This window comes from Tachyglossus aculeatus, chromosome Y3 (assembly GCF_015852505.1).
Source record: "Tachyglossus aculeatus isolate mTacAcu1 chromosome Y3, mTacAcu1.pri, whole genome shotgun sequence".
In the NCBI taxonomy this organism is placed as follows: domain Eukaryota; kingdom Metazoa; phylum Chordata; class Mammalia; order Monotremata; family Tachyglossidae; genus Tachyglossus; species Tachyglossus aculeatus.
In genome coordinates this window covers 806,501-832,449 of record NC_052095.1, presented here as the reverse complement: position 1 = coordinate 832,449, position 25,949 = coordinate 806,501, and the positions used below count along the sequence as shown (strand labels likewise).

At 43.0% G+C, this 25,949-nt stretch overlaps 1 protein-coding gene across 2 annotated transcripts in view; it reads right to left on the bottom strand.

The window, feature by feature from the left end:
• The window catches only part of LOC119946753 (ADP-ribosylation factor 4-like), a 50,118-nt gene extending 25,775 nt beyond the window's left edge, over positions 1-24,343 (bottom strand). The window contains exons 1-3 of one of the 2 annotated variants that reach the window (XM_038768201.1): positions 24,001-24,343; positions 15,269-15,349; positions 11,291-11,355 (exon numbers count right to left, since the gene is read on the bottom strand). In XM_038768201.1, the coding sequence (XP_038624129.1) occupies positions 11,291-11,355; positions 15,269-15,349; positions 24,001-24,067 (213 nt within the window). In that variant the 5' untranslated portion in view covers positions 24,068-24,343. Of the gene's footprint in view, positions 1-11,290; positions 11,401-15,268; positions 15,350-24,000 lie in introns of both variants that reach the window. The other variant, XM_038768200.1, reaches the window with a different exon arrangement.
• Positions 24,344-25,949: the final 1,606 nt, after the last annotated feature.

The window sequence follows — 25,949 nt, the reverse complement described above, 5'->3', positions numbered from 1 at the left end:
AGTCTCCAGAAAGCTGGAGGGAGAGGAGGAAGCGGGCAGGGGTGATGGGGAAGGTTGGCTATATTTTCCAGCTGTTTGACTTTTTCTCATTTTCTACTGGTTTTTGATAACCATCTCCCATTGTCTTTATAATGCTGTGTACTTCCTCACTACTGCTGGACCTGAACCAAACAGTGCTCGGCCTTCTGCACTTTCACACTGAGGAGTTTCTCACATACAGTTTCAGGGATGGCTTCCCGTTTCTGATCCCTTTCCAGAAAGGTTATAATTCCGGGCATCCCATATCTTCTTTTTCAGATGATTGAGAAGTAGTATCTTTAGGTCATTATGCAGAGCAAATCAGCCACCTCCTGCTGAACAACCTTGTAGTATTCTCCTTGCTGGATGTCCTCTGGCCAGAGTCCACTGACTGCCATCCCATACTCGGTCACCTTTCCCACTGACATACTTGACATAAAGTATGGTGAATGCTGCCATTTTTCCCTCTCTTGGTTTTCTTTCCATTTCCCATTGCTTCACCGGAGCTTTTGCCAAGCATGATTTTCCTACCTTTTGAAGTTTCCAAAGGAGCAGGTGCCTTGGCAGATTTACTGCCTGGATGGTCTGCAGGATCATCTGGCCTTGGGCTTCTAATTCCTTTCTCAGGTGAAATTGCCTTGCCGTTCTGAGGACTAGGTTTGTGTGGTTTCTTAGAACCTAATTGGGAGGTTGGAGCACTATCCAGATCTGGTGTTTTTTGTTTCAGGAGTTCTTGCAGTCCTCTCTGTTTCTGAGGGTCAAACCACTTTAACTTTAATTAAGTAGGAGGGAGAACAGGAGAACTGAGGTATAGAGGAGTGAAATGATTGCACACCAAGCAATCGGTGGAACTGGAATTAGAACACAGGTCCTCTAACTACTAGGACTGTGCTCTTTCTATTACTACTACTACTAATAATAATTGTGATATTTGTTAAGCACTTACAATGTGCCAGGCACTGTACTATGCATTGGGGAGGGTTCAAGCAAGTAGGATTGGACACTCTCCAATGGGCTTATCTTATAACTCCCCCAGAACTTGGCACTCTGTTATACTGGACTTTCCTAAGCATGGAGCAAAATGCCCTGCATACAAAAAGTGCTCAATAAATATCAGTGATTGATAGTAAGCCTTTAACAAATGCCACAACTACTCCTCTAGCTTATTGTAAGCAGGGAACCTGTCTACAAAATCTACTACACTGTATTCTCCCAAGTGCTAAGTACAGTGCTTTGCATATAGTAAGTGGTCAAAAAATACCTGATTGATTGATTTGTACATTTTACATACATCACCCTCAGCCCCAAAGCATTTATGATCATATCCATAATTTATTTATTTATATCTTTGTCTACCTCCCTCTCCAATATGAAGATCATTGTGGGCAGGGAATATATCTAACAACTCTGGAATACTGTACTCTCTCAATCACTTCGTATAACAGCTTTGCACACATTAAATGCTCAATAAATCAAATAAATGAATTGGCAGCAGAATGGCCTAATGGATACAGCACAGGCCTAGGAATCGGAGAGAACTGATTCTAAACCCAGCTCTGCCAATTGTCTGCTGTGTGATCTTGGGCAAGTCACTTAACTTCCCTGTTCCTTGACCACTTTATCTCTAAAAAGGAGATTAGTACTGTGAGCCCCATGTGAGACATGGCCTGTGTCCAATCTCAATAGCTTATATCTACCCCAGTGCACAATGTCTTGAAGATCTTAGGGTGCTTAATGAATACGATCTAAAAAAAATCCACTATATTAAACAAATACAACTGACTGAAAGTATGGTCTGAATTGCCTTATATGCTTCTAAAATAAGCTTTCATGTCTAAGATTAATAAAAATACTAATTTTTATTGTTATAAAATGGGTAAACTTACTAAAGGAGGAAAGATAGTGGTGAAATGGGTGGAGGATGCTTGAGCAGCATGACCTGGTGGACAGAGTATAGGCGAGGGTGGAAAGAGCACAGGCTTGGGAGTCAGAGGACATGGGATCCAATCCCGCCACTGCCTACTGTCTGCTGTGTGACCTTGGGTAAGTAACTCAACTTCTCTGTGCCTCAGTTACCTCATCTGTAAAATGGGGATTAAAAATTTGAGCCCCACGTGGGACATTGTGATTACCCTGTATCTACATAGGAAGGGCTTAATAAGTACCATAACTATTATAGGGATTCATAGGACTTGGGTTCTAATCCAGGCAATGTTACTTGTGTGCTGTGTGATTTTAGATAAGTCATTTGTCCTCTCTGTGCCTTAATTCACTCATCCACAAAAATGTAGATTTAATAACATTCTCACTTCTACTTAGATTGTTAGCCCTATGTGGGACTTGATTAACTTGTGTCTATCTCACTGTGCTTGGCACATTCTAAGTACTTAACAAATACCACAGTTATTATTATCATTATTATTATTATTTTGGTCCCATTTTATTTTCTGTCTATTCCAACTCCCTTATTAGTATTAATAACTAAAATAATGGTATTAGTTAAACACTTACTATATGCAAGACACTGCACTAAGTAAGTGCTGGAGTAGACAGAAGATACTCAGGTTGGACACAGTCCCTTGTCCCACATAGATGCTCCCAGTATTTAATCCCCATTTTACAGATGAGGTAACTGAGGCACAGAGAAGTGAAGTGACTTGCTCAAAGTCACAAAGCAGACAAGTGGCAGAGCCAGGATTAGGGCTCTGGTCCTTCTGACTCTCAAGCCAGTACACTAACCTCTAGACCATGCTGCTTCTCACTAGACTAGAAGTGCTTATCTCACTTCTCTGGAGAAATCATTCATTACCATGGTTTCAACTACCAACTCTGTACAATGATTCTCAAACTTACCTCTCTAATCCTGATCTCTCTTCTTCTCTGTGGTCCTGAATTTCCTCTTGCCTTCAATAAATCTCTACTTTGATGGTCCACTGGCACCTCAAACATAGCACATTCAAAACAGAACTCTTCACCTTCCCACTCAAATCCTGTCCTCCCCGATTTTCCCATCACTACAGACAGAATCACCATCCTCCTTGTCTCATAACCCTATAATCTTGGTAATAACCTTGACTCATCTTTCATTTAGCCCATATATTCAATATCCTACCAAATCCTGTCAGTGCTACCTTCACAACATCACTAAAATCTGCCCTTTCCTCTCCATCCCAATGGCAACTACATTGATCCAAGCAATTATCTTATCCCACCTTGACTACTGCATTTGTCTTCTCCTTGATCTTCCTGCCTCCTGTCTCTCCAGTCCATAATTCACTCTGCTGTCTGGGTCATTTAAAAAAACAAAAATTTTTCAGTCCAGGTCTCACCACTCCTCAAAAAACTCTGGTGGTTGCCCATCTAAAACCGCACCAAACAGAAACTCCTTACTATCAGCTTTAAAATACTACTTCAGTTTGCTCCTTCTTATCTTATTTCACCAATCTTTGCCGACAACCCAGCTAATTGAGCTTGCTCAGAGAGTAATGTCACTCTGCACCACTCTTTAACTTTGTAAAGCAACATTACATCTCCATCATTATTGACTTCATGCCTACTGCCCTCACCAGTTGTTTCAGATGTTTTACTCCCTCCTCAAACCCTGCCCCTCACACCTATTGCTCCTAACTATAATAATAACAATAATGATGGTATTTGCTCAGTAGGGACCATCTCCATACATTGCAGACTTGTACTTCCCAAGTGCTTAGTACAGTCCTCGGCACACAGTAAGCGCTCAATAAATACAATTGAATGAATGAATGAGTATTCACTCACAATTCTCACAATTCATTCATTCAATCGTATTTATTGAGCACTTACTGTGTGCCGAGCACTGTACTAAGTGCTGGGATAGATACAAGGTAATCAAGTTGACTCACTTGGAACTCACAGTCTTCATGCCCATTTTACAGATGAGGTAACTGAAGCACAGAGAAGTTAAGTGACTTGCCTAAAGTCACACAGCTGATAAGTGGCGGAGCGAGGATTAGAACCCACAACTTCTGATTCCTAAGCCCTTGCTCTTTCCATTACGCCACACAGCTTATCGCTGTTTCCTAATGACCTGGCCACATACTTTATTAAGAAAGTTGCAATAATCAGATTGATGTCCTTACAATCTCTCCTATTCCTCGCCGGTCCCTCCTCTTCCTGCCCCTTCTTCAATCTCCCATCTTTCTCAGCAGTTTCTCAAGAGATCTTCCACCTCCTCTCAAAATCCATCCCCTCCAACTATGCCTCCAAAGCCACTCTTCACACCTTATCAAAGTGTCTCCCCACTCATTTCTCCCCTCCCTGCCTAGCACCCTCAACTGTTTGCTCTCCAAAGGCTTCTTCCCTACTTTCAAATATATTCATGAAAAAAATCTATTCTAAAAAATCCCTTGTTTGAACCTAAGGTTCCCTTCAGTAAGTGCTCCATCTCCCTCCTACCACGCCTCCCCAAACTCCTTAAACAAGTTGTCTATACTGACCGTCTCCACTTTCTCTCCCGCAGTTCTCTCCTAGGATTCTCCGAATCTGGCTTCCACCCCCTTCACTCCAAAAAAACTGCCCCAAGTCATCAGTGATTTTTTTCTTGCCAAATCCAATGGCCCTCTACTCCATCCCAAACCTCTTCAACCCCTCAGCTTCCTTCAAAATTGCTGATTACACCTGTGACTGCACTGATGGTGCCCACTCCTGATTTCCCTCAACTCTCTGGCCATTTTTTTTCAGTCTCTTTCCTGGACTTCTACTGCCGTCCACACGCTAATAATGTGGGAGTCCCTCACGACTCAGTTCTGGTCCCCTTCTATTCTGTTTACACTCACTCCTCTGGAGAATGCATTCAGTCCCATGGCTTCAACTACTATTTCTATGTGGCTGATGATTCTTAAATCTACGTCTCCAGCCCTGATCTCTTTCTCTCTCTATCTCTGAACATTTCCTCCTGCCTTCAGGATATCTCTACATGAAGATCCACTGACACTTCAAACTTAAAATGTCTAAGACAGAACTCTTCATTTATTCATTCATTCATTCATTCGTATTTATTGAGCGCTTACTGTGTGCAGAGTACTGTACTAAGCGCTTGGGAAGTACAAGTTGGCAACATATAGAGATAGTCCCTACCCAACAGTGGGCTCACAGTCTAGAAGGGGGAGACAGACAACAAAACATAATAACAAAATAAAATAAATAGAATAAATATGTACAAATAAAATAAATAAATAGAGTAATAAATATGTACAAACATATATACACATATGCAGGTGCTGTGGGGAGGGGAAGGAGGTAAGGCAGGGGGGATGGAGAGGTGGAGAATAATAATAATAATAATAATAATAATAATAATAATAATAATAATAATAATAATAATAATAATAATAATAATGGTATTTGTTAAGCACTTACTATGTGCCAACCACTGTTCTAAGCGCTGGGGTAGATACAAGGCAATCAAGTTATCCCCCATGGGGCTCAGTCTTTAATCCCCATTTTACAGATGAGGGAACTGAGGCATAGAGAAGTGAAGTGACTTGCCCAAGGTCACACGGCAGACAAACGGCAGAGCTGGGATTAGAACCCACGCCCTCTGACTCCCAAGCCTGGGCTCTTTCCTCTAAGCCATGCTCCTTCTCATGTGCACAGCACTGTACTAAGCGCTGGGGTAGATACGAGCTAGACTGGACACAGTCCACGTCCCACTTGAGGCTCTCAGTCTTAATCCCCATTTTACAGATGATGTAACTGAGGCACAGAGACATGAAGTGACTTAGCCAAGGTCACACGGTAGAGAAGCAGAGGAGCCAGGATTAGAACCCACATTTAGATGATCAGTTACTGACTCCACATCATCATCATCATCATCAATGATATTTACTGCACACTTACTATGTAAAACTAGACTTCTAGACGTGAGCCTGCTGTCAGGTAGGGACCGTCTCTATATGTTGCCAACTTGGAATTCTCAAGCACTTAGTACAGTGCTCTGCACACAGTAAGCGCTCAATAAATACAACTGAATGAATGAATTTAGATAATCAGTTACTGACTCCACATCATCATCATCATCATCATCAATGGTATTTATTGCACACTTGGACTGTGAGCCCACTGTTGGGTAGGGATCATCTCTATATGCTGCCAATTTGCACCTCCCAAGCACCCAGTACAGTGCTCTGCACATAGCAAGCGCTCAATAAATACGATTGAATGAATGAATGAATAATAATAATAATGATGGTATTTATTAAGCACCTACTATGTGCAAAGCACTGTTCAAAGCACTGGGGAGGTTACAAGGCGATCAAGCTGTCCCATGGGGGGCTCACAGTCTCAATCCCCATTTTACAGATGAGGTAACTGAGGCACAGAGAAATGAAATGACTAGCCCAAAGTCACACAGCTGACATTTGGGAGAGCCGGCATTCGAACCCATGACCTCTGATTCTTAACTAGACTTCTAGACTGTGAGCCCGCTGTCGGGTAGGGACCGTCTCTAGATGTTGCCAACTTGGACTTCCCAAGTGCTTAGTACAGTGCTCTGCACACAGTAGGTGCTCAATAAATATGAATGAATGAATGAATAAATGATGAGCACTGTACTTCCTACCCAAATCCTGTCCTCCTAGACAATCCCATCACTGTAAACAGCACACCATCCTCACTCACTCACAAGCTAAAATTCTGTTTATTCTGATAGTTTTGACATCTGTCTACTTGTTTTGTTTTGTTGTCTGTCTCCCCCATCTAGACTTTGAGCCTGTTGTTGGGTAGGGACTGTCTCTATCAGCTGCCAAACTGTACTTCCCAACTGCTTAGCACACTGCTCTGCACACAGTAAGCACTCAATAAATATGGCTGACTGAATGAATGAATGAAGCCTGTAAGCTCAGTATTATCCTCAACTCACCTCTGATTACCTTGTTTCTACCTTAGCACTTAGTACAGTGCCTCCAATATAGTAAGTGCTTAACAAATTCATTCATTCATTCATTCAATCATATTTACTGAGCACTTACTGTGTTCAGAGCGCCGTACTAAGTGCTTGGGAAGTACAATTCAGCAACAAGAAGAGACAATCCCTGCCCGGGGATGGGCCCTCGACAAGGCCTTGATGGTGGGGACAGTAAGTGTCCTCTCATTCCTCAGGGACTTGTGTAAAGGCCGCTGGCCTGAGTTCCGCCCCAGGCCCACCGATTCCACCCACTTCCCCTTCTCCAGACACCCAGCATGGCAGAGCCGGAGCCAGACCCTGCTCCGCCGCTGGGGAGAATATCCAGATTATTATTATTATTCAACCCCCATATTCAATCTATATGAATCCATATTCACTCACCAAATCTAGTTGGTTCAATCTTCACAAAAATGCTAAAATCCACCCTTTTCTCTCCAACCAAACTGCTGCCACATTAATTCAATCCCAACTGGATTACTGTATCAACCTCCTTGCTTACCTCCCTGTTTCCTGTCTCTCCACATTCCAGTGCATACTTCATTCTGCTGCCTGGACATTTATCTATAAAAATGTTCAGTCCATTCTTCCCTACTCCTTAAGAACCTTGAGGAGGTTGCCCATTCACCTTTGCACCTAACAAAAACTGCTTATTATTGGCTGTAAAGCATTCAATCACCTTGCCCCATCCCACTTTACTTCACTGGTTTCCTACTACAACCCAGCCCACACACTTTGCTCCTCTAATACCAAACTACTCACCATACCTCAATCTCAGTCTTAACTCCAGTGGTTACCCATCCACATCCACATCAAAAAAGACTCCTCACTACTGGATTTAAAGCACTCAATCACCCTGCCCTCTCTGACCTCACCTCGCTACTCTCCTACTATAATCCAGTCCATACACTTCACTCCTTCCCACACTTCTCCCTGTGCCTCGTTCTCATCTCAACACTGACTCCTTGTCCACAGCCTGCCTGTGTCCTGGAATGCCTTTCCTCCTCAAATCAGATAATTACTCTCCCCCACCTCAAAGCCTTATTGATGGAACATCTCCTCCCAGAATAAGCCCCCTTTCCACTTCTTCCATTCCTTTCTGCATCCCCCGACTTGCTTCCTTCGTTCTTCCCCTGTCCCAGCCCCATTCATTCATTCATTCAATCATATTTATTGAGTGCTTATTGTGTGCGGAGCACTGTACTAAGCGCTTGGGAAGTACAAGTTGGCAACATATAGAGACGGTACCTACCCAACAGCGGGCTCACAGTCTAGAAGGGGGGGACGGACAACAAAACTAAATATACAAACCAAATAAAATAAATAGAATAAATATGTGCAAGTAAAATAAATAAATAAATAAATAGAGTAATAAATACATACAAACAGGTGTTGTGGGGAGGGGAAGGAGGTAAGGCGGGGGGATGGGGAGGGGGAGTAGGGGAAGAGGAAGGAGGGGGCTCAGTCTGGGAAGGCTTCCTGGAGGAGGTGAGCTCTCAGTAGGGCTTTGAAGGAAGAGAGCTGGCTTGGCGGATGTGCGGAGGGAGGGCATTCCAGGCCAGGGGGAGGACGTGGGCCGGGGGTCGACAGAGGGACAGGTGAGAATGAGGCACAGTGAGGAGTGGAGGGTGCAGGCTGGGCTGTAGAAGGAGAGAAGTGAGGTGAGGTAGGATGGGTCGAGGTGATGGAGAGCATTGAAGCCGAGCACAGCACTTACCTACATATCTGTAATTTATTTATATTAACGTCTCCCACAACAAACAGTAAGTTCAGTATGGGCAGGGAATGTGTCCATTTATTGCTGTATTGTTCTCTCCCAAGCACTTAATATAGTGTGCTGCATATAGTAAGCACTCAATAAATACGATTAATTGAATGAATGAATGAAAGCCCTCTCACCCATATCCTGGAACACCCTGCCTCTTCACATCTGGAAAACAATCACTCTCCCCTCCTTCAAAGTCTTATTCAAGGTACGCCTCCTCCATCCCATCCCTTGCCCCCAGTGACCTGGCCACCTACTTTGTTATAAAAATTGACATTACTAGGCGTGAGCTCCCTAAAATCTCCTCTGCCCCTCCATAATCCCTCTCTGCTCGAGTCCCCTCTTCAGCTCTCCCACCCTTCCCAGCAATATCACTAGAAAAGATCTCCTGTCTCCTCTCACAAACTATCCCCATCTGACCATTCCTTCCCTCCTTCCCACCTTAACAACACTCTTGCCCTCTCCCTCTGCTCTCCCTAACAGTCATTCTTCAACTGTTTGCTCTCCAGTGGCTTCCTCTCCACTGCTTTCAAATGCCCTTATCTCCACTATCCTAAAAAAAACCTCCCTTGACCTTACATCTCCCTCCAGGTACTGCTGCATCTGCCTCCGACCATCCCTCTCCAATCTCCTTGATCAGTGTCTACACCCACTTTCTCAAATTCCTCTCCTCCAATTCTCCTCTGGACCCCTTCCAATCTGGCTTCCATCCCCTTAATTCCACTGAAACTACCCTCTCAAAGGTCACCAATGATCTCCTTTCCGCCATATCCAATGACCTCTACTTCATTCTAATCCACCTCACTTCTCAGCTACCTTCAACACTATCGTCCAACCCCTTCCCTTGGAAACATTATCCAACCCTGGCCTCACTGACACTGTCCTCTCCTGGTTCTCCTCTTATCTCTCTGGGCTGTCACTTTCAGTCTCCTCTGTGGGCTTCTCCTCTGACTCCCTCCCCTAACTGTGGGGGTCCCTTAGAGAACTCATTGTTTCCATGGCTTTTATTACCACCTCTGTGAGGATGGTACACAAAACTACATTACCATCCCTGATGCCTGTCCTTCTTTTCAGTCTTGCATTTCCTTCTGCTTTCAAGGCATCTCTACTTGAATGTCCTCCCATTACCTCAAGCTAAACATGTCCAAAACAGAACTCCTTATCTTCCCAACCAAACCCGCCCCTTGGCTTTCCCATCACTGTAGACAGCACTACCATCCTTCCTGTCTCACAAGTCCATAACCTTGGTGTTACCCTTGACTCCTCTCTTTCATTCAACCCACATTTTCAATCCTTTCAGTGCCACCTTCACAATATCACTAAAATCCAAATTACTACTATGTCAATCAATCAATCAATCAATCAATCAATCAATCGTATTTATTGAGTGCTTACTGTGTGCACAGCACTGTACTAAGCGCTTGGGAAGTACAAGTTGGCAACATGTAGATACAGTCCCTACCCAACAGTGGGCTCAGTCTATACAATCATTCATCCTATCCTGCCTGGATTACTGCATCAGCCTCCCTGCAGACCTCCCTAGCTCCTGTCTCTCCAAACTCCTGGCCATACTTCACTTTATGGCCCAGATCATTTTACTAAAAAATGTCCAGGCCATGTCTACCCGTTCCTTAAAAAACACCAGTGCTTGCCAGTCCATGTCTGCATCAGGAAGAAACTTCTCATCATTGGCTTTAAGGCATTCAATCACCTCGGCCCTTTCTACCTCAACTCGCTCCTGCCCTAATATAACCCTCCGCACTCTTCACTTCTCTAATTCTCCCTCATTCTGCTTCGATCTCATCTATCTCACTGCCAATCCCTCGCCCATGACCTGCCTCTGGCCTGGAATGTCCTCCCTCCTCAAATCCAACAGGCAATTATTATCCCCCACTTCAAAGACTTATTGAAGGCACATCTCTTCCAAGAAGCCTTACCTGACTAAGCCCCCTTTCCACTTCTCCCACTCCTTTCCACATCAGCTTGACTTGCTCCCTTTGTTCTTCCCTCATCCCAGGCCCACAGCATGTATGTACATACCTGTAATTTATTCATTTGTATTAATGCCTGTCTCCTCTCCTCTAGACTGTGAGTTTGTTGTGACAGGGAATGTGTCTGCTTATTGCTGTACTGTACTCTCCCAAGCACTTAGTACAGGGCTCTGCAAATAGTAGGCACTCAATAAATGCAACTGAGATAGATGGACGGATGGAAGAATGAATGAATGAAGAGGATTTCCCTAATTAAACCCTCATTCTTTCTTCTCCCACACCTTCAGCATTGCCTTTGCACTTAGATTTGCACCCTTTACGTCTCTCAAGGCCGCTGTTATTCATGATTTATTAATTTACATTAATATTTGTCTCCCTGTCTAGACTGTATGCTTGATGTGGGCAGGAAACAATCTATTAACTCAGTTATATTGCACTCTCCCAAGCATTTAGTGTAGTACACTCTAAAGAGTAAACTCCCCCCAAAGATTAATACATTGATAAATGCTAAATAGTAGTCCTGAATATATAATACTTAACCTACAAAGGAAGAAATTAAATGAAATTAAATCATACCTGTGTATTTTGGAAGTAATGTCTCCAAAGAGGTCGAATTTTATCTTGGCCTCCAACATCCCACACTGTGAAACAAATGTTTTTATATTCTACTGTTTCAACATTAAAACCTATGATGAAAACAAAAAGTGGTCATTTCAATACCTAGATTTCGTTTGTAAGTCCTAATGATTTCTTGGAATTAACTGAATCAAATTCCAAAAGTTCTCAGATTTTTGACAAAATTGGTAACTATAAACTGTATAAATATGAAACACTGAAAGTTAGAGCCATAAGGAATATAATTAACAGGGAGCTTGATTCTTGAATAAAATTATGAATTACTGTAGCAATGAATGCCTACTCGATGCATGAAACTGCAATTAAAATATGAAGAAAAATAAAGGAACAAGTTTCAAAATCTCAAGGAGCTTATCCTCTAATGGGAGGGACAAATATAAAGATATATTCATCAAAGGAGATTTACCGCTCCTTTATTATGGGCAATAACAGAATAAAAAACTAGCTGCTGTGTGGACAGTTGAAATTGGGAAACTGAAGCAAGGAGGGAAGAAGAAAAGCTTAAGAACTTGGTAAGAAGGAATCCCAGGCAACTGCTATCCATGTTCCAGCAGAAACCTGGAATCTGTCTGTCCATCCATTCAACCAGACAATCATATTTTTGGAGCACTTCCTGGGCGCAAAGCACTTTACTAAATGCTTGGGACAGTATTCACTCATTCATGCATGCATGCATTGATTCATTCAATCGTATTTACTGAGCACCTACTGTGTGCAGAGCACTGTATTATGCACTTAAGAAGTACAATTCAGCAACAAATAAAGACAATCCCTGCCCACAATGGGCTTACAGTCTAGAAGGGGGGTAGACAGGCATCAAAACAAGTAAACGGGCATCAGTGGCATCATTATAAATAAACACTATTATAGATATATGTACATCATTAATAAAATAAATAGAATTATAATTATAAGTATGTACATTCATTCATTCATTCATTCAATTGTATTTATTGAGCACTTACTGCGTGCACAGCACTGTACTGAGCGCTTGGGAAGTACAAGTTGGCAACATATAGAGACAGTCCCTACCCAACAGCGGGCTCACGGTCTAGAAGGGGGAGATGGACAACAAAACTACACATACAAACCAAATAAAATAAATATGTAGAAGTAAAATAAATAAATAAATAGAGTAATAAATATGTACAACCATATATACATATATACAGGTGCTGTGGGGAGGGGAAGGAGGTAAAGCAGGGGGCATGGGAAGGGGGAGCAGGGGAAGAGGAAAGAGGGGGCTCAGTCTGGGAACGCCTCCTGGAGGAGGGGAGCTCTCAGTAGAGCTTTGAAGGGAGGAAGAGAGCTAGCTTGGCAGATGTGCGGAGGGAGGGCATTCCAGGCCAGGGGGAGGACGTGGGCCAGGGGTCGAAGGAGGGACAGGCGAGAACGAGGCACAGTGAGGAGATTAGCGGCAGAGGAGCGGAGGGTGTGGGCAGGGCTGTAGAAGGAGAGAAATGAGGTGAGGTAGGAGTGGGCGAGGTGATGGAGAGCCTTGAAGCTGAGGGTGAGGAGTTTTTGCCTGATGTGTAGGTTGATTGGTAACCACTGGAGATTTCTGAGGAGGGGAGTAACATGCCCAGAGCGTTTCTGCACAAAGACGATCCGGGCAGTGGCGGAGGGGAATAATAAAAATGATAATAGTGATGGCATTTATTAAGCCCTTACTATGTGCAAAGCACTGTTCTAAGTACTGGGGAGGTTACAAGAAGCATTCATTCATTCATTCATTCAATCATATTTATTGAGCGTTACTGTTTTCAGAGCACTGGACTAAGCGCTTGGGAAGTAGAAGTTGGCAACACAGAGAGACTGTCCCTACCCAACAACGGGCTCACAGTCTAGAAGAAGTGAGAAGCAGTGCGGCTCAGTGGAAAGAGCGCAGGCCTTGGAGTCAGAAGTTGTGGGTTCCAATCCCAACTCCGCCAACTGTCAGCTGTGTGTGACTTTGGGCAAGTCACTCAACCTCTCCGGGGCCCAGTTCCCTCCTCCACCAAATGGGGATGAAAACTGAGAGCTCCCCGTGGAACAACCTGATCACCTTGTAACCTCCCCAGTGCTTAGAACAGTGCTTTGCACATACTGCTTAATAAATGCCATTATTATTATTATTATTACAAGGTGATCAGACTGTCCCATTGAGGGTTCACAGTCTCCATTCCCATTTCACAGATGAGGGAACTGAGGCTCAGAGAAGTAAAGTGACTCTCCCAAAGTAACACAGCTGACAAGCGGCTGAGCTGGGAACCCACGACCTCTGAATCCAAAGCCCGGACTCTTTGCACAGAACCATGCTGCTTCTCAAAGAGGGGAGGGGAAGAGAGGATGGAAGAGAGAAAGAAATGGGGGGAGGGGAAAGATGGGAGGGGGGAAGGAGGGAGAGGGGAGGGGGAGGGGGGAAGGGAAAAGAGGGAGGAGTGGGGAGATAAAGAGGGGAGGGGGACAGAGGAAGGGGAAGAGAGAAAGAGGGGAGGGGAAGGGGGAGAAAGAGGGGAGGGGGACAGAGGAAGGGGAAGAGAGAAAGAGAGGAGGGGAAGAGAGGAGGGGAGAAAGAGGGGAGGGGGACAGAGGAAGTGCAAGAGAGAAAGAGGAGAGGGAAAAAGAGGATGGAGAGAGGGAGAGAGAGAGAAAGCGGGGAGAGGGCAGATGAAGGGGGACAGAGAAAGAGGGGAGGGGGAGAGAGAGAAAGAGGGGAGGGGGACAGAGGAAGGGAAAGAGAGAAAGAAGGGAGGGGAAGAGGGGATGGGGAGAAGAGAACGGGGAGAGGGGAGGGGGAGGGACAGAGAGAGAAAGAGGGGAGGGGGACAGAGGAAGGAGGAGAAAGGGGGAGGACAGATGAAGGGGGACAGAGAAAGAGGGGAGAGGACAGGAAGGAGGAGGGAGAGGGGGGAGGGGACAGAGGAAGGGGAAGAGAGAAAGAGGGGAGGGGAAGAGAGGAGAAGAGAGAGAGACAAAGAGGGGGACAGAGGAAGGGGAAGAGAGAAAGAGGGGAGGGGAAGAGAGGAGAAGAGAGAGAGACAAAGGGGGACAGAGGAAGGGGAAAAGAGAAAGAGGGCAGGGGAAGAGAGGAGGGGAGAGAAAGAGGGGAGGGGGACAGAGGAAGGGAAAGAGACAGCACACAAGTGCTGTGGGGTGGGGAAAGTGCTTGTGGAACAGGGAGTACAAAGTGCTTGAGAAAAAGCTTTATAAGGAACATGAAAAAGACAAAATAGACACAGGGTCAAGTCCTGGGAAAATAGGCAGGCTACCATAAAAAATAGCTGCTTGTGTGCTCAATAAGGACAGGAGTATTACTACACCATGTTGGCCTTTTCACCCTCAGAGGCACACTCAGGAAAACTGCATATATGAGAATTAGTAAGATAAATGATTTGGCTCAGAGTCCTAAGAACTTAATAAGGAAAGATTTGGCAGAAGAGTTGAGATTTAAGGGAAATGGGGAGGGGGAGAGCTGTGGTCTGTGTAATGTAGGGAGAGAGGGATTTTAAAGTTGAGGAAGGGAATGGGTGAGCCAAGAAAACACAGCAGGAGAGTCTAAAGTGGGACAGCAAAATGGCTGGCTTGGGAGGAGCAAAAATAAAGAATTGGGGCACAGCAAATGAGGACAACAAACAGAAAAAGATGAGTTATGAAGTGGGAAGCCTTGAAACAGGTGAAGGGTTTTGAGGAGATGAGAAAATCTCCAGAGCTAATGCTACAAAGGAAGCTACTGCTATTAAGCTGGTCAATGTGCTCTGAAATTAAAACTGTATAAAATATGATAAACTGTCATTACTCTAAACTCAGCACCTCTAAATCAGAATTATAACTTGTTTGGACTAACTAGAAACTTGTCTGAATTTTAAAATCCTTCCATTTTTATTCAGATAAGTAAAATAAACCTTTACAGGGAGAGATTAATTATTATCTTCTTACCTATAGTCGGAATAGTCGTAACGATCTCCCCTAACTTCAGTTTATAAAGAATAGTTGTTTTGCCAGCAGCATCCAAACCAACTAAAGAACAAGAAAAATTAATTTTAGTTCCAAAGAATGCATTTTACTTTGCAACATCTACTGTGCTTGTACTTTGAAAAGGGGCACATATCGTCTCCAGAAATAACTGATCAAATGAGAATTATGGTCTTACTTTTTTCTGATTCCCAATTTCAATGCATACTTCAAAAATAAGGATACAAAAAGTAAACTGAAGCTTTTATTCTACACCTGAACAACTTTTGATTTTAAAGTGTTTGTAACAACAAACAGACTTATCAAAATTAACAAATCTGTGCTTTCAAGACGCTATAAAGATTTGGGACATGAAAATGTAAGGCATAACCCATTTCATCCCACAGGATCTCCACAATCACATACTGCCAGGACCCTAAGCTCAATAATAATTAGTAGTAGTACTAGTAATAATAATAATGATAATAATAATAATAATGTTTATTGTATGGTTACTGAGTGTAATGCACTGGTTCTGGCATTTGTGAAAGTACAACAAAAATACATCACACATTTCCTGCTCCAAAATATGTTTACATCTTAGAAAGGGAAACAAACACCAATGGCTTTTGGAAGGAAAACGTTATGTACACCAAGTTTGCTAGGGCACGAGGGGATGTGTGTACTAAAATTATTGTACTAGACTGTGAGCTCACTGTGGGCAGGAATGTGTCTATTTGTTGCTATATATACTCTCCCAAGCGTTTTGTACAGTGTTTTGCACACAGTAAGCATTTAATAAATACAACTGAATGAATGAATGAGCATGAGACCTCTCTCCTTCTACTCATTCATTCATTCATTCATTTATTGAGTGCATACTATGTGCAGAGCTCTGTGCAGGGCTCCGTACAGTTACATTCCCTGCCCATACCAAGCTTACCCTCCCGTGGGCAGGGTTTGTGTCTATCAACTCTTTCATATAAATACTCTTCGAAGCACTTAGTATAGCACTCTGTACACAGGAAATACCACTGGTTGGTTGATTGATTGACTTATTCTGGACAGTTACGCATTTCCTCCTGCTTTCAGGACATGTTGTTGCCTGTCCTGCTGAAAACTCTTTTTTTGTGGCATTTGGTCAGAACTTATACTATTTTCCAGGCACTATGTGTCAGGCTACATTCCTTTCTGCTGCCTGCTTATTTTCCTAAAACACAGTTCAGCTCATATTCCCCCACTCCTCAAACCTCCAGTCGTTGCCCATTCAACTCTTTCATTCATTCAGTTGTATTTATTGAGCATTTACTGTGTGCACAGTACTGTACTAATAAGCACTTGGGAGAGTTCAATATAACAATAAAAACTGACACATTCCCTACCTACAAGGCGCTTACTTAAAGTTTATATGGGAAGACAGACATTAATATAAAATAAATTACAGATAAATACTAAATGCTGTGGGGTTCGGATGAGGGATAAATAAAGGGAGCAAGTCTGGATGATGAATAAGGATGATGAATAAGGGAGTGGCAGAAGAGGAAAGGATGGCTTATTCGGGAAGGCCTCTTTGAGATGTGCCTTCAGGAAGGCTTTGAAAACAGAGAGAACAATTATAAAACCTCCTTATCCTGGACCTTATGGCACTAAATTAGCTCTTCCTCTCTCTCCTTCCTTACCTCTCTGATTTCCAACTACAACCCAAACCACTTCACTCCTCTGACATCCAAGTACTGACAGCACCTCGATGTTGATTTGAAAAGCAGCATGATTTAGTGGAAAGAGCACAGGCTTAAGAGTCAGAGATCATGGGTTCTAATCCCGGCTCCACCACTTATCAGCTGTGTGACTTTGGGCAAGTCACTTAACATTGGGCAAGTCACTGGGTCTCAGTGACCTCATCTGTAAAATGGGGTTTAAGACGGTGAGCCCCACATGGGACAACCCGATTACTTTGTATATCCCCCAGTGCTTAGAACAGTGCTTGGCACATAGTAAGCACTTAACAAATACTATTATTATTATTATTCATTCAACTGTATTTATTGAGCACTTACTGTGTGCAAAGCAGTGTATTAAGTGTTTTATTATCTGTCTTTCCAAGAACACTTCCTTATATACTAACTCTAGGGGTTGGAACTCCCACCTCCTTCATATCAAACAGCTACAACTCTCCCCAGCTTCAATGTCCTTCTAAAATGACCCCAGTCCATGAGGTTTTTCCCCTTAACTAGCCCCCAGTTCTATTTGCCTTTCCTTCTGTGTTGCTTATGCACTTGGATACCTCCCCCTTAAACACGTGCTATTTAACCCAACACTGTGGCTACAAGACTTACGTATATATGTCCTTACACTCTCCCATTTCCCCTACGAGAATTTTTTTCTGTCATTAAAAAAATTATTGTATTTGTACTTTCCAAGCGCTTAGTACAGTGCTCTGCACACAGTAAGTGCTCAATAAATATAACTGACTGAACGAATTGAATGAATGAAGGAAGGAAGGAAACAGGGAATTCCTCATGAGTAGGAAATATGTCTATCACTGTACTGTGTTATTTTCTCCCAAGTGCCTATTACAGGGACAAACTTTCTCCTTAAACTCCCTAACCCCTTGCCCTCTTCAAGTATCCCTCATCCTAAAAAACACTCCCTTGATCCCTCCAATTATCAGCCCATCATCCTGACCCCACTTTCTTTCCTCCAACAATCTCCTGTAATCAGACTTCCTCCCCCTTCACCCCATGGAAACCACTCTTACTATGGTCAACAATAACCTTCTTCTTGCCACACCCTTGGTCACTACCCAATTCTAATCCTCCTCTACATTTCTGCTGCCTTCGACATTATGAACCATTTCAACAACACTGTCCAGGAGTATAGCAGGTAGATGCTCCTCACAGATATGTCTTTGTTTTCCTATAATAACAACAATAGTAATGCTGGTATTTGTTAAGCACTTACTTTGTGCCAGGGACTATTCTAAGCACTGGGGTTGATCCAAGGTCATCAGGTTGGACCCAGTCCCTGTCCCACATGGGACTCAGTCTTAATCCCCATTTTACAGATGAGGTAACTGAGGCACAGAAGTGAAGTGATTTGACCAAGGTCACACAGCAGACAAGCGGCGGAGCTGAGGTTAGAACCTTCATCCTTATCATTCCCCAGCCCATGCTCTATCCACTAAGCCATATTACCGTGCACCTTAATTTGTTCTGAAGAGTTCTTAGATTTGGGAATGTTAAAAATGAAGATCCCTCTAAATTTCACTGAGATGTGTAGAAAAAGATGGTTATTCATCTTTTTTCATGTGCATGTATACACATATCCTTCAAAATGATCCTTCTCAGGTACTGAGGACTTGCTGAAAATGATCATTTTTCTAAAAAACATGTTTCCTCACTCCTCAAGAATCAATCAATCAATCGTATTTATTGAGCACTTACTGTGTGCAAAGCACTGTACTAAGAGCTCAAGAACCTCCGGCAGTTGCCTATCTACCTCAACAACAAACTAAAAGTCATTATTCATTACTTCAAAGTACTCAAACACCTTGCCCCATCCCAATTTATCTCCCTGGTTTTCTTCTACAACCCAGGATGTTCCTCTAACCACAGGCTACTCACTGTACCTGGATCTAGTTTATTTTATCCACATCCTGCCTGTGGCCTGGAACTCCCTCACGCTTCAGGGGGTCACTTTTCCCTGCTCAAAGCCTTATAAAAATCTCATCTCCGCCAAGAGATCTTCCTCAACTATGCCCTCTTTTCCTCATAATTAAATATTACAAATTAGTTATTTATACTAATGTCTGTCTCCCCCATTAGGCTGTAAGCTTTTTGTGGGCAGGAAATGTGTTGTATAGTACTCTCCCAAGTGCTTAGTACAGTACTCTGCACATGGTAAGGCTTCAATAAATACCACTGGTTAACTGATTGCTTGATTCTTCTAATCCCTCTCACTTTTTTATAATCCTTGGAGGAAGCATGGTTTAGTGGACAGAGCTTGGGCCTGGGAGTCAGAAGGATCAGGGTTTTTATCCTGGCCCTGCCACATAAGAATAATAATAATAATTATGGTATTTGTTAAGCCCTTACTATGAGCCAAGCACTGTTCTAAGCACTGGGATAGATACCGTTTAATCAGGTTGGACACAGTCCTTATCCCACATAGGGCTTCCAGTCGATTAAGAGGAGGTAATTGAGGCCCAGAGAAGTTAAGTACTTTCCCAAGGTCACACAGCAGAATGTGGTGGAGCCGGGATTAGAACATAGATCCTTCTCTCAGGCCCAGGCTCTATCCTCTAAGACATGCTACCAATGTCTGCTGTGTGACCGTGGGCAAGGACTGATTAACCTGTATTTTCCCCAGCACAATAACAGTGCTTGGCAAATAGTAAGCACTTAACAAGTACCCATAATTTACTTAATGGCAAATGATATTTGTGAAGTGCTTACTATATGCCAGGTAGTGTACTAAGGGCTGCAGTAGACTCAATCAGATTGGACACAGTCCCTGACTCACAGTCATAATCTCCATTTTAAGGATGATATAACAGGCACAGAAAAGTTAAATGACTTATACAAGGTGAAAAGGCAGACAAGTTGCGGAGTCAGAATTAGAACCCAAGTCCTTCTGACTCCCAGGCCTGTGCTCCATTCACTAGGCCACATCTGTTTTTCCCTCTAGTTGATAAGTTCCTTGTGGGCAGAGAATCAACTCTGTTATATTGAACTATCCCATATGCGTAGTACAGTGCTTTGCATACAGTACGCTTTCAATAAACACCACTGATTGATTGACTGATTACCCTATTACCACTCACTTTCGTGTCATACTTGCACTTGGATTTGTACCCCTTATTTACCCCAACCTCAGCCCCATAGAACTTACAGTAAGTACTACTGACTGACTGACTGAATGCTTGCATATTGTAGTAAATGAGAGGAATTTTGGTGCAGTTTTGAAGCCACTCAAATGAGAAGTGCCCTCTCCCCTTCCACTTTCTAAAAGACTTTGATAAGTTTTAAAAGCAGTGTTTTATTATTAATAATAGTGATAATAATAATGATGATGGTATTTCTTTAGAGCTTACTATGTGCCAAGCACTGTTCTAAGCACTGGGGTAGATACAAGGTAATCAGGTTGTCCCATATTCATTCATTCATTCAATCACATTTGAGTGCTTACTGTGTGCAGAGCACTGTACTAAGCACTTGGGAAGTACAAGTTGGCAACATATAGAGATGGTCCCTACCAACAATGGGCTCAGGCTCATCATCATCATCAATTGTATTTATTGAGCGCTTACTATGTGCAGAGCACTGTACTAAGCGCTTGGGAAGTACAAATTGGCAACATATAGAGACAGTCCCTACCCAACAGTGGGTGCACAGTCTAAAAGGGGGAGACAGAGAACAAAACCAAACATACTAACAAAATAAAGTAAATAGGATAGATATGTACAAGTAAAATAAATAAATAAATAAATAGAGTAATGAATATGTACAACCATATATACATATATACAGGTGCTGTGGGGAAGGGAAGGAGGTAAGATGGGGGGATGGAGAGGGGGACGAGGGGGAGAGGAAGGAAGGGGCTCAGTCTGGGAAGGCCTCCTGGAGGAGGTGAGCTCTCAGTAGGGCCTTGAAGGGAGGAAGAGAGCTAGCTTGGCGGATGGGCAGAGGGAGGGCATTCCAGGCCCGGGGGATGATGTGGACCGGGGGTCGATGGCGGGACAGGCGAGAACGAGGTACGGTGAGGAGATCAGCGGCGGAGGAGCAGCGGGTGCGGGCTGGGCAGTAGAAGGAGAGAAGGGAGGTGAGGTAGGAGGGGGCGAGGTGATGGAGAGCCTTGAAGCCCAGGGTGAGGAGTTTCTGCCTGCTCACACTTTTAATCCTCATTTTACCAATGAGGTAACTGAGGCACAGAGAAGTTAAGTGATTTGCCCAGGTTCACACAGCAGACAGGTGGCGGAGGTGGGATTACAACCTACATCCTCAGACTCCCAAGCCCACGCTCTTTCCACTAACCCATGCTGCCTCTCTTTTCTTATATAAAATCAATTTATCAGTTCTTGTAAGAAGATCACAAATATGAAAAATGGAATAACTGATTTGGTAGCATAATGATACCTATGTGTTAAAACTTAGGTGTTGGATGCTTTTAAAATATAGATTTTCAGAAAAATACTTTCCACAGCTTTATAAATTTATAAAAATCCTTCACAGAAATATCATCATCATCAACAACATATTTACTGAGCAAGGAATGCAGAGCATTATACTAGGTGGTTGAAAGAGTACAGTACAATAGAGTTAGTAAACACACTCCCTGCTCACAATAGCTTTACAGTCTTGTGGGGGGAGACATACATTAATAAAATATAAATAATTTACAATACGTAATTTTCAAATTTGTACATAAATGCTGTGGGGTTGAAGGTGGGATTGAAAGTAAATCCTACAAATTAACCAAAACCTAACATCAACACTGTCTTCCTGATTTCAAACTACTCATATTAGCTTTTTTTAAAGTCCAATATTTTTTATTTGTTTCTAAGACCTGCAGAGAAATGGAATATCAGGAAGGAAAAAGGAAGCAGATTGATAAACCCTGGGCCTAAAAGCCAGGGAACCTGGTTTTTAATCCCAGCTTTGCTATTTGTTTGCTACGTGCAAGTCACTTAACTGTTTCCTGCATTCACCTGATCGTATTTATTGGGCACTTACTGTGTGCAGAGCACTGTACGAAGCACTTCAGAAGTACAAGTCAGCAACATATATAGACAGTCCCTACCCAAAACCGGCTCACAGTCTAGAAGGGGAAGACAGACAACACAACAAAACATGTAGACAGGTGTCAAAATCGTCAGAATAAATAGAATTATAGTTATGTGCACATCATTAACAAAATAAACAGAATAGTAAATATGTACAAGTAAAATAAATAGAGTAATAAATCTGTACAAATTTATAAAAGTGTTGTAGGGAGGAGGACAGGAAAAAGGGGGCTCAGTCTGGGAAGGCCTCCTGGAGGAGGTGAGCTCTCAGTAGGGCTTAGTTTCATCAACTGCAAAATTGGGATTTTGCTCTCCGATAACAAGGCCATATTAACTTGTATCAACTCCACCTTTAAACAGTGCTTGACACACACTCTACCAGCTTAATAAACACCCAAACGAACAAATACCCAAAGTACATATGTTTCTCCCTTCCCTAATGAAGTAACATAAAGTCTTGCCATTACTCCGCTTTGCTGAAGCCCAACTGACTGAAATTGGTATATGTGGAGATAGAAGAGTTACACTTCAGAAGTGTACTGAAGGCACCTAAACCCTGGCCCTATATACACTGCTCCTGATGTTGAATGATGAGGCACACACTTTAATCACTTTTCGGGAGCCATGTTAGCTTCTTCTACAAGGAGCAAGAAGCTGGGCTTCCAGGCAGCAATGGAAGGCTAATCTCCACTGTCTCTCTTCAAGGGCTACTCTAGTTCATGGAAAGGTATGGTAATTACGTATGTATGTTACGGATTGGGGCTACTGCCCTCACCCATAAGGAAGTCCCACCCTCAACACTTGCAAATATATATGTATATCTAATTGATTTATTAACTTCATCTATTTTAGTTCTTTTCCACAATGTATTACGTTGCTAAGAAATTTCAAGTATGGCCTACATTCCAATATCATTCAAACCCAAATTTGCTGTTTGCCTTCTACACTGCCATTGAAACATTTCTCATACAGTTAGCTGGGGGCTCTAGTCAGGCACTTTTCTAAGAAAGATGTATAGCCTAGGAAGGCAATTCCCTGATATTTAAACATATTGCATAAAAAGTGGAGACTTCAATCCATTAAAGTTTTTTCCCATCATTTCAATTCCTACAAATCAAAAAAAGAAAAAGGTTTAGGATACTTTTCAAGAGCCACAATCCTTTTGCAGTTATATTTTAGCTTTAGAACAATCAACCAATCAAGGTATTTATTGGGCGCTTACTATTACTTTTACTGAGAAGCAGTGTGGTTCAGGGGAAAGAGCCCGGGTTTGGGAGTCAGAGGTCGTGGGTTCTAATCCCGGCTCCCCTACTTGTCAGCTGTGTGACTCTGGGCAAGTTAACTTACTTCAGTGTGCCTCAGTTCCCTCATCTGTAAAATGGAGATTAAGACTGTGAGCCCCCGAGGGACAACCTAATCTCCCTGAAACCTTCCCTGCGACTAGAATAGTGCTTTGTACATAGTAAGTTCTTACTAAATGCCATCATTATTGTTATTATTATCCTCTGTGCCTCAGTTCCCTCATTTGTAAAATGGGGATGAAGCCTGTGAGCCCCATGTGGGACAACCTGATCACGTTGTATTCCCCCCAGCGCTTAGGACAGCGCTTTGCACATATTAAGCGCTTAACAAATACCATTAATCATTCAATCGTATTTACTGAGCGCTTACTGTGCGAAAAGCACTGTAATAAGCCTTTGGGAGACACAAAACAACAGAATGCCTATTTTCACTTTCAAAAGCCGTAACTCCACCCAATCCTGTTTACCCATATAGCAACAATGTCATGAGAAAACGACGCGGGGGCTAGAGGGCTCAGCCGGAATATCAAATTGGCAGGAGTTCGGCCAATAGAATTATCTGAACTCTAATCGGACGACATTACCTACTTCTTCCTCTCCATAGGTCTTAGGTTCCAGCATTCCCTGACACTCACCCATTAGAATGCGCATCTGCTTCTTGCCGAAAAGCCGGGAAAAGAGGGAGGATATCGTGAGGCCCATCTAAAACAGCGCGAATCGACGTCGCAGTTGGCGGGGAATCTCCTGGTTTTCTCACTTGGTTTCTTGGGAGAAGTAGGAGGAAAGAAGCGCAATACCGTTGCTGTGAAAGGCGCTGGGAAACTCCGTGAAACCGTAAAATGGGTCTCCGTAAAGCTAAAGCTACTACTGCATTGGCGAGTTGAAGCTACTGCTGAAGATGGGCCCTAACGCCGGCACTCTCTTCAAGCTCGTCACGTCACAGCAGCAATGAACGCCTTAAGCGTGGTTTCCTTTTCCTCAACACTTCCTACGTTTCACTTGAATGCATTAGAAGCTCATACGCCTGCGCATAATTACGCCACGTGTCCTTCGTTTCAGCTATTGGGTAGAGGAGGAAGGGAAGTTGCAGAATGGAGGAAGGACGCAACGTAACCGGGGAAAGAAGTACGCCAGTGTTTTCTCCCTTTGGAAGATGATTAGATTTGACAACATCGCCAGACTACAAGTTTAGTTATTTTTAATGGTAAATGTTAAGCGATTACTATGTTCATTCAATCGTATTTATTGAGCGGTTATTATGTGCAGAGCACTGTACTAAGCGCTTGGGAAGTACAAGTCGGCAACATATAGAGACGGTCCCTACCCAACAGCGGGCTCACAGATGTGCTAAGCATTTGGATAGATTCATTCAATTGTATTTATTGAGGGCTTACTGTGTGCAGAGCACTGTAATAAGCGCTTAAGTACTAAGTGCTTAGATGCAGTAGTAATAATGGCATTTGTTCAGCGCTTACTATGTGCAAAGCGCTGTTTTATGCTCTGGAGTGGGGGAATACAAGGTGATCAGGTTGTCCCACATGGGGCTTACAGCCTTAATCCCCATTTTACAGATGAGGTAACTGAGGCTCAGAGAAGTTAAGTGACTTGCCCAGGTCACCCAGCTGATGTGGCGGAGTAGGGATTAGAACTCATGATCTCTGACTCCCAAACCCATTCTCTCTCCACTGAGCCACACTGCTTCTTTAATCAGGTTGCAAGCTAATAATAATAATGATGATGATGGCATTTGTTAAGCACTTACTATATGCAAAGCACTGTTCTAAGCTCTGGGGTGATATCTCTCACAGTCTCTCCTTTGCTGCTTTCAAACGTGCCTAAGCCTTCTGCATATTAAAAAGACCTCTCTGCCACAACCCCTTTAGGGATTGCCCCATATCCCTGCTTCCATTGCTATTTCAACTCTAAGAATAGGTAGTTTACGTCTGTTGCCATTATTTGTGTTCTACCTGCCTTGCCTTTTTTAAATAGTATCAGTTAAGTGCTTATTATTTGTCAAATACTGTTCTAAGTGCTGACATGGATACAGGTGAATTAGGTTGGAAACAATCACTATCCCACATGAGGCTCACTGACAAAGTAGAAGGGAGAATAGGAGACTGTGGCACTGAGAAGTGAAATGACTTGTCCAAGGTCACTCAGAAAGTATTTGGCAGAACTGGGATTAGAAACCAGGCCCAACTCCCAGGTCCATGCTCTTTCCACTTTGCCATGTTGCGTCTTTGCTTTAATTGACTGACTGCTTAGTTCAGCACTGTGCTCACAGTGTGTTCAATAAATATGATTGATTGATTGATTCTTTGCAAAGATTAAGTGCTCAATAAATACCATTAACTAAAAAAAACTTCCCCTCTAAGCTCAGGGAATGCGTACTAAGTCTTTATATTGCACTCCTTCAAAGTGCCCAGTATAGTGTTCCGCACACATTAAATGAATACGATTGATTGATTGATTCTTGGCAGTGGCTATATGGGAAAGCTGGGAAGCAAGATAGAGGAGAATGATGTTTGATATAAAATGCCAGCAAGAAATCCACATTGAAATGTTCTAGAGCAAGAAGAAATGC